General features: G+C 54.5%; 1 protein-coding gene across 3 annotated transcripts; it reads left to right on the top strand.

The window, feature by feature from the left end:
• The first annotated feature begins 5,436 nt into the window (after positions 1-5,436).
• Positions 5,437-8,368, top strand: LOC120836189 (protein enabled homolog). Of its 3 annotated transcripts, none has more exons than XM_040205799.3 (2): positions 5,437-7,207; positions 7,370-8,368. In XM_040205799.3, the coding sequence occupies exons 1-2, from the start codon at positions 5,789-5,791 to the stop codon at positions 7,745-7,747; spliced, it is 1,797 nt and encodes a 598-aa protein (XP_040061733.1). In that variant the 5' UTR covers positions 5,437-5,788; the 3' UTR covers positions 7,748-8,368. The 3 variants fall into 3 exon arrangements, with proteins under 3 accessions (XP_040061733.1, XP_040061732.1, XP_040061731.1); XM_040205798.3 differs by having other exon boundaries at positions 5,437-7,208; positions 7,335-8,368; XM_040205797.3 differs by having other exon boundaries at positions 5,437-7,540; positions 7,601-8,368.
• The last annotated feature ends 772 nt before the right edge of the window (positions 8,369-9,140 follow it).

Genomic DNA, 9,140 nt, shown 5'->3' with positions numbered 1-9,140 from the left:
CCAAAGTGCCGGTTCGCCTATGACGAACTGAAGTTCTTAGGTCACGTGGTTAGTAACGAAGGCATTCGTCCAGAGTCCAGACCCAGAGAAGACTCGCGCGGTCGCAGCATTTCCAGTGCCAAGAGACAAGAAGGCCGTGCGAATGTTCCTCGGACTTTGCGCCTACTATCGTCGCTTCGTTCGGGATTTCGCAAGGATTTCCGCACCGCTCACAAACCTCACGAAGGACGCCGAGAAGTTCGAATGGGCCGAGGAGCAGCAGCAGGCATTCGACGAGCTGAAGCGACGACTGCAGACGCCTCCTGTTCTTGGACATTTCGACCAAGATGCGGAAACCGAGATTCACACGGACGCAAGTAACGCAGGACTTGGCGCGGTACTGGTTCAAGTTCAAGAAGGCACCGAGCGAGTCATCGCCTACGCAAGTCGGACATTGTCCAAGGCGGAGCGAAATTACTCCACGACTGAAAAAGAATGCCTTGCGGTCGTCTGGGCAATCACGAAGTTCCGCCCGTACTTGTACGGGAGCCCGTTCCGTGTAGTCACGGACCACCATTCGCTCTGCTGGCTTGCTAACCTGAAGGACCCGTCAGGACGTCTTGCTCGATGGAGCCTCCGACTACAAGAGTTTAACATGACAGTGGTCTACAAGTCCGGCCGGAAGCACAGCGACGCCGACTGCTTGTCCAGAGCCCCCGTCGAAACCCCTTCCGGCTGCAGCGACGACAATGACGACGAGAGCTTCCTAGGAGCTGTAAACGCCGACGACATGGCACGACGTCAACGGGACGATCCTGAGCTGCGCGCATTAATCGAGCACCTGGAAGGGGGTGGGGGTACCGTGCCACGTGTCTTCTCACGAGTATTGCCGACCTTCGGCATTCGACAAGGTGTACTCTACAAAGAGAACTTCGGCGACAACAGCACACCGTGGTTGCTGGTAATCCCGACCGACCTTCGGGAGATCTTTCAAGCATGTCACGACGACCCGACGTCGGGACACCTCGGTTACAGCCGAACACTGGCCCGTATTCGTGAAAAGTATTACTGGCCAAAGCTCCCCAAAGCCGTCCACCTCTACACCCGATCGTGCCAGTGCCAGCGACGCAAGAAACCGCCAACAAAACCGGCCGGTCTCCTGCAGCCGATTGCTCCCCCGACCGCACCGTTCCAGCAAATTGGAATGGACCTACTTGGCCCCTTTCCGCCGTCAACATCGGGAAACCGCTGGATAATCGTCGCCACAGATTATCTCACGCGGTACGCCGAAACGAAAGCCCTCCCTTCAGGGACTGCTGTGGAAGTCGCCAAGTTTTTCATCGAGTCCATCGTCCTCCGGCATGGCGCCGCCGAAGTCCTGATCACAGACCGAGGGTCATCGTTCATGGCACAGCTGACCCAAGAAATCCTGCGTCTCAGCCACACCAGCCATCGTCGCACCACGGCGTACCACCCGCAGACCAACGGGCTCACGGAAAGACTCAACAAGACCATCGCCGACATGATTTCCATGTACGTCGACGTGGAGCACAAGACATGGGACGAGGTGCTGCCGTACGTCACCTTTGCCTACAACACGGCCGTACAAGAGACCACCGGAGTGACACCCTTTCAACTGGTGCATGGGCGCAGGGTAACGACAATGCTGGACGCGATGTTACCCCACGAACCGGCTCTCGACGGAAGTGACGACGCCCAGGTGGTTGCCCAACGGGCAGAAGAAGTCCGCCAGCTCGCCAGACACCGTATTCAAGCCCAACAACGTGTCGACGCTGGCCGCTACAACCTTCGTCGTCGGGACGTCCACTTCCAGCCTGGAGACAGGGTGTGGGTGTGGACGCCCATCCGTCGCCGCGGCCTCAGTGAGAAACTCCTAAAGCGCTACTTCGGACCCTGCAAAGTACTTCGTCGACTCGGTGATCTGAACTACGAGGTGATGCCCGATGGAACACGGACTTCATCACGCCGCCCTCCACGACCAGAAGTCGTCCACGTCGTGCGCATGAAGCCGTACTACGCTCGATAGGACAGTGGACCTTACGTATTCCAAATGACTCTTTAGTTTACCGTTCTTTTAGAGCGCAGCTCTTAGGGGCCCGTTTCCGGCTTGAGCGGCGTCGGCGTCGCCGTCGGCGTCGCCGTCGCCGTCGGCGTCGCCGTCGGCGTAACCGCGCGGTGCATCATGGGAAATGTCCCAGAATGCACCGCGCGAGCCCCCCACCGGGGTCACGTGACCTCGTGGGGGGGGCACGTGACCCCCCCCGAGGTCACGTGACCCCGGTGCATCATGGGAAATGTCCCATAATGCACCGCGCGAGCCCCCCACCGGGGTCACGTGACCTCGTGGGGGGCACGTGACCCCCCCCCCCCCGAGGACACGTGACCCCCCGAAGTCACGTGACTCCCCTGAGGTCACGTGACCCCCGCCGATGTCGCGTGACCCCAATGACGTCATCGTCACTGATGACGTCACCGGCATCCACATCGTCATCATCACTGATGACGTCACCGGCATCCACATCGTCATCGTCATCATCACTGATGACGTCACCGGCATCCACATCGTCATCGTCATCATCACTGATGACGTCACCGGCATCCGCATCGTCATCGTCATCATCACTGATGACGTTACCGACATCCGCATCGTCATCGTCATCATCACTGATGACGTCATCAGTGACGTCACTGATGTCGTCACCGGCATCCACATCGTCATCGTCACTGATGACGTCACCGGCATCCGCATCGTCATCGTCATCATCACTGATGACGTCACCGGCATCCGCATCGTCATCATCACTGATGACGTTACCGACATCCGCATCGTCATCGTCATCATCACTGATGACGTCATCAGCGACGTCACTGATGACGTCACCGACATTCGCATCGTCATCGTCATCATCACTGGTGAAGTCATCAGTGACGTCACTAATGACGTCATCGGTACCCGCATCGTGATCGTCAATGATGACGTCATCAGTGACCTCAGTCATGACATCATCGGCATTGGGGGTCACGTGACCCCCAAGGTCATATGACCCCCCAAGGTCACGTGACCACCCCCTGGTTAGTTTAACCCCCCTCCCCCAGTGCCCTTCCCTCCTCCTCCTCAAGAGCTGCGCTCTAATTCGGCGTTACAGGGAGTTGTAAGCAGCTTTCACTTTTTGTTTGCTTTTTGTTTTGTGCTGCATCGGGGCGATGCACTTTTTAAAGGGGGGAGTAATGCCGCGCGCGCTCGCCAAGTAGGCAGCGCGCGCGTGGCCTAATGGTTATCGCGCCTGCCTCCCACGCGAAAAGCTAGGGTTCGAATCCTGGAGCGACATGTCTTTTGTTTATTCCTCTAATTTAGTGTTCTGGAGAATTCGAGAATCATGTTGCTTGTTCCAGGCCCGAATGTTCCACGCGTCGAAGTTTCTTCGCCGATTATTCCAGAAGACCACGCATGTACATAAGGGGCTCCGCGTGGCGAGCCGCAGTCAGTTTTCGCCCCAGCGTTCGACTGTGCTGCTACGCCGACTTCGACGCCCGCGACGCTATGTTATTATCTTTGTACCCTTTTAGTTTTTGGCACAAGTTCGCCACATTAAACGTTTCTTTCTTTCTGTTTATTTAGTGTTCCTTTGGTCACCACCCGTGACAGTATTCTGTTGTCTTTCGGTATGCTTTTGTGATGTAAACAATTTTACGCACTTCCCACAAATATTTCATCGTCAACGACAGTTTTAAAGTATTACGCACTGCCTCGGGTGCGTTGACCTTGCGCGCTAGAGCGTCACAGGAGCGTGTATTTCCGCAAAATAAATACGAGGACCTATTTCTCCCTTTGAATCGATCACTTTTGTGGCATCACGACGAACACAGTTTCACCATGAAATCGTAACAAATAGTGATTGATGATGAAGTTGTTTGGGCCCCAACAGTATAGAGCCACATTATTTAGGTTGCAAATAAACTAGGCGTCGTTCATGCGATGTGTTTACTTCCACGTTCGAATATGTTGAGAATGAGTAGCCGAAAAGCGCAGTCTGCAGGCTGCTTCCCTGGAGTGGCCTGATATCTCCCCAACTCGGGAAAGGGAGTGGGGAGAAAGGGGTGTATGTTGTGGGAAGGTGATAATATTTATTCTCACTCAGGAGAGTCACCGGTCGTTAAAACGTCGACTCACAGATAACGGGAAAGCCTGTGGGGCCACATCTATAGTAACCATCAGTAAAATGTGGTATACAGCTATGTTACTGAGAAGTTGCGATAGTGCAAACGATGGGGCGCTGTGGGGGCAAGTGAAGCATAGATCGATCTTACGATTGTGCCATCTTCATTAGAAGCAAGAATTACGGTTTGCTTCTTTAACCCCTCCTGACGCCAATCTTTCCAATTTTGAATAAATCCGGGACAGCGTTGATCGCGCAAGCCCGCGCCAATATTTAAAGGTCTTTATCAAGTTATAAAACAGTCATCAAGCAGAGGTAAGGACGAATAAATACGTAAAAGAGTCCAAAATGGGATGAACAACCTATGAGAGGAGATGTGTTTCAAACAGTAATGAAGAGATTAGGGAAAGCCACTTGATTTATAAGTTTCGGAAATAAATGGATTATCGACGACCTGAACCCTTTATTGCGCAAGCCAATCCTTGTGCAGAGGCGGGAATGGTTCTAGCAGCCGCGCGATGCCAGAGAGCGGCTGCTGGAACGAACCCAGTGTAGTATTTCAATTTTTTCATTTAAGTAGTTCTCGCCACACTAACCAGATGGCGCCACCGTTACACCATTGTCCGTGTTATCAGGGTAGCGTCCCCGTGGCGCTCAACCCCCACGTTGTTGACCAGTGGTGTGAACTTAGCGAGAAAGTCGCTAAATTTAGAGTGTTTTCAGTCGTCCTAACGACAATTTTGTGTTTTTGGAGTCTTAGCGACTTTTTTGGGGACTTTTTTTTCTTTTTCTAGTTATGTAAATTGTTACTAAAGCTACGTGAACGGGGGAAAATATGTCAGTCGGATAGCTCTCCGGTGGCTTCCAGGGGACAGCTCTGGATGTCACTCATTTTTGCTAATTTTTACTCATCCGGTTGTGGGTGAGGTGACGTTCTCCCTCGCTTTAACGCGGGTTAAAGCGAGGGTTTTGTTTGATAAGGATGAAGCAGAACAGGCTTCCGCTGTTTTGTTCATGGACCAGGATCTTCTCGCCAACGCCTTGAGTCACTCAAGGTGTTGGCGAGTCCTTGGGAATGGGACGGCCGACTCCAACTATTCACTTGTCTCGTCACAAAAAAAAAAAAAAAAAAAAAAACTTTTACGTTTTATAAAAAAAAAAAAAATCCGAAAAAGGTCATCATCATCATCACCACTCAGCGACTTTTCGCTAAAACTGGCGACTTTTAGGTCGCGTCCTGGCGACTTCGCCCAAAAAAACTTAACAGCACTGTTGTTGACCGTTAAATAAATGAGTTACGACCCAGCCACCGTCGTCGTCGGACGTCTCTCTCTCTCCGTCCGGGGCTCCCGCGCCCGGCCCCGCCGGCGCCCGCCGTTCACCTCTTCGGCATGTAAGACCCCTCGTTTTCCGCAGGCCCACGCAGGCCCTGCTCTTCTTTATTTTCACGGGTGTCCGCATTTTCTTTATTTACTACATTTCTGGCGACGAGATATACTACATTTTTGGCGACCGAGCATGGGATAATTTTTTTTTTCTCCGCATTTCGAACCCCCGCCGTACCCCGCGTCTAGACGGGACGTGCATTTTTTTTTAACAAGGAACGGCGCCTTTTTCCGCCTTTTTTCAAGATGGCGGCTGCGCAGGGTCGCGTTCCCGCCGAATTTCTCCCCACGCCCGGCGAACCGTCAATGCCGTGGCAGACTTGGAAGCGCGGCTTCCTCAACTACCTCGAGGCGATCGACGCCGAGGATTTTCCGCCGAAACGCAAGAGGGCGATTTTATTTTCATTTCTCGGCGAGGAAGGAAATCGCGTCGTAGAAGCGTTCAACCTAGAGAGTCCAGCCGTCAACGCGGCACAAGACGAGTTTCAGAGTTTGTTGTCCGCTTTGGACACTCACTTCGCTTCCGCTCAAAACGTCATAGTTGAGCGTAGAAAGTTCGCCATGAGGTTCCAGGGTCCAGAAGAGACCGTCCTCGAGTATCTTGGGGCGCTTAGACGCCTAGCATCGTTTTGCGACTACGGAGAGTCGTTGGAGAGCCGCGTCGCAGAAATGTTTATTTCGGGAATCCGTAACGCGGAAGTCCAAGATCGTTTAATCAGAGAGTCCGACGGAACTAAGGCACCTAGCCTCGAGCGTGCTGTCCAGTTAGCGCAGCAGTTCGAGCGGACGTCTCGTGATTGCGATCTCTTCCGACGCTTGTCGTTAGACGCAAGTCCGAACACGCCGCACGTGGTCGAGCGGATCCAAGATGGACGCGGTCGCGACCAAGATGCACAACATGGCGGGCAGCCTCCCCGCCGCCGCGGATCTTCCCCCCCGAGGCGTGAGCGTCCCCTTCCTCCTCCCCCGTCTCCGTCGCAGCGAGAGCCCTCCTACTCTTCCCTTCCGAGGCAGGAGCCTCCCCCTCCTTCGTCGGGACGCGAGCGGCCCCTTCCTCCTTTCCCGCCGCGTCGAGAGCGCGACCGCCGGCAATGGCGAGCTCCCTCCCGACCGTTCTTCCGTGCGCGCCCACGCGATCCTCCCCCCGGGGCGCGTCGTGTCGTTCGCGACGACGGTTGTTTTTTCTGTGGCAGACGAAGCCACCCCCGAGATGAGTGCCCAGCATCGGGAGCCACATGTTTCTCGTGTGGCCGTGAGGGACATTTTGCAAATGTGTGTCGAAGCCGTCCGAGGCACGACCGGGATCATCGACAACTGGCCCTTCCTGCTGGCCGGCGGGTCTCTGCCCGCGGCTACTACGAGCATCGGCAAGCAAGGCCTGGTCCCACAAGGACTCCCATTCAAGGCATCACCTTCCCGGACTACGAGCTCCCAGCAACAATCTACACCGTCGCGCCGCCCGATGATTTTCCGGAGCGGTGCCGTTTCTGTGGTGGCCCCTGCCACCCGAGGAAGTTTTGTCCGGCCGCACACCGTCGCTGCTTCTCCTGCCAGAAGCAAGGTCATCTAGACCGTGTATGCGAGAGTCGACCCCGGTGGCCACGACTCGACCGTGGGGGGCCTAGCAACCCTCCCACCGTGTTCGCGTCCGCCCACCGGAGGCATCCAGAGATGCGTCACTTTTCGGCGCCCCGAGCGCCATGGTCCCGGCCCCGGGGAAGTACCTTGCCCCCGGAGCCCCCACTTCTTGCTGCAGCTCCGCCTGCAGTTCTTCCTGCTGCAGCCCCGCCTGCAGTTCTTCTTGCTGCAGCCCTGCCTGCAGCCCGGCCGGCTCCCCCAGAGCCGCCTGTTCCTGTCCTTGGTCCGGCTAGCCCGGACACCACCAATCCAGATCCTGCGGGTCAACGTCCTGACCCTGGCCCGAGTCCCGAGGCCCCTCCTCCTTTTCCTGAGGATCCTGTTCCAGCTGGGAGTCCCCTTCCCGAGGGTCCTGCTGAGGTGCAACCAGTGCCAGTGCAACCACCTGTGAGTGGGTGTTCGGTACCCATCACAACGCAGCCCAAGTCGTTCCCCAGACCGGAGCCACCAGAGCCCCTGGGTCCAGACAAGTCCACTCCCCGGCAAGAGAGTCGCAAGCGTTCAAGTCGACGACTGCCGGGACGATTTAAAAGCTATGTGCTAACACTAAAGGAACTTTTAAGTTAATTTCGACAAGTACATGAACATTCAGTGAATTTTTTTTTCTTATCCAGCTTACTGCCCCAGCGCAGCCTTTTCCAGTGTGTGCTTTCCGCAAATCTTTTGCGACGTGCTTTTCCTTTTCATTAATTTCACATTTTCCAGTGTCTTGACATAGAAATGTCATTTCATTTCAGTACATTTCCATACTTCCCAACTGCCCTGCAGTTTGGCGTCAGTTTTCGGGAAAAAAGTCTATTCAATTTTTTTTTCCTAAGAAAGGGAAGGATAGGTAGTTATTTTTTTTTAAGGAAAGGAAAGTGTAGTATTTCAATTTTTTCATTTAAGTAGTTCTCGCCACACTAACCAGATGGCGCCACCGTTACACCATTGTCCGTGTTATCAGGGTAGCGTCCCCGTGGCGCTCAACCCCCACGTTGTTGACCGTTAAATAAATGAGTTACGACCCAGCCACCGTCGTCGTCGGACGTCTCTCTCTCTCCGTCCGGGGCTCCCGCGCCCGGCCCCGCCGGCGCCCGCCGTTCACCTCTTCGGCATGTAAGACCCCTCGTTTTCCGCAGGCCCACGCAGGCCCTGCTCTTCTTTATTTTCACGGGTGTCCGCATTTTCTTTATTTACTACATTTCTGGCGACGAGATATACTACACCCAGCATACCAAGACCCCTCGATTTCACCGACCGAGCGGCCTCGGACCTGCAGCTCATGGGAAAAAGCGTTCGGTCGCGCTGGCTTCCTCAATCTCGCGGATTGAGCGTGCCCGCGCGTCAACGAGGGAAGACACCTGGACGTCTCAAGGTCGCTGTGGCGCTCGCAGCTAGCCGCTCATTTCGCGGTTTTTGAGGATTAGCCCTATAGAAAAAGCCGACACAAAACGAGGCTCTGCCGTCACGTGATTTTTGGGAGAGGGTGAAAAGAGGAGGGCGCTAGGGGCATTTTCCTACCTTGCGGAAAATGGTTTCGTTGGTCGGTCTTTAACTGCGTGGACACGTCATCGTGACGTAGGGGGATCGTCAGATTCTAGCTGACCGCGTGCGTGAACCCGAACGTTGGGGCGGAGCCTAAACAAGAATCATTCTAGTATGAGGCTCCGCCCCTTCTTTCTCGATACGTCACAACTCGAAAGATGCCCGTTTGCGACCAGAATAGCACCCCTGGGGACCTATGTTGGACTTTCGAGAAACTAGAAACAGAACCCTGCTGGAAATGAGGCGCACATTCACATTGAGGAAGTAGTCAGAATTAATGTGTGCCAATGTGCAGTGTAACACGAATGTGCAAAACCAAGAGTTTTCTCATTGGTGCACATAGGAAGACTGCAGGGAAGCCACAATCTTAGAAAAGGGGCAGTTTTCTGATTGAGGTGAAGCCAACCTTGGGGAAAGAACTCGGGCAAGTTTC

The sequence above is a fragment of the Ixodes scapularis genome, unplaced genomic scaffold (assembly GCF_016920785.2).
Source record: "Ixodes scapularis isolate PalLabHiFi unplaced genomic scaffold, ASM1692078v2 PGA_scaffold12__126_contigs__length_90152505, whole genome shotgun sequence".
Classification (NCBI taxonomy): domain Eukaryota; kingdom Metazoa; phylum Arthropoda; class Arachnida; order Ixodida; family Ixodidae; genus Ixodes; species Ixodes scapularis.
Note: the sequence above shows the minus strand (reverse complement) of the source record. Positions and strands in the feature narration are given on the sequence as shown.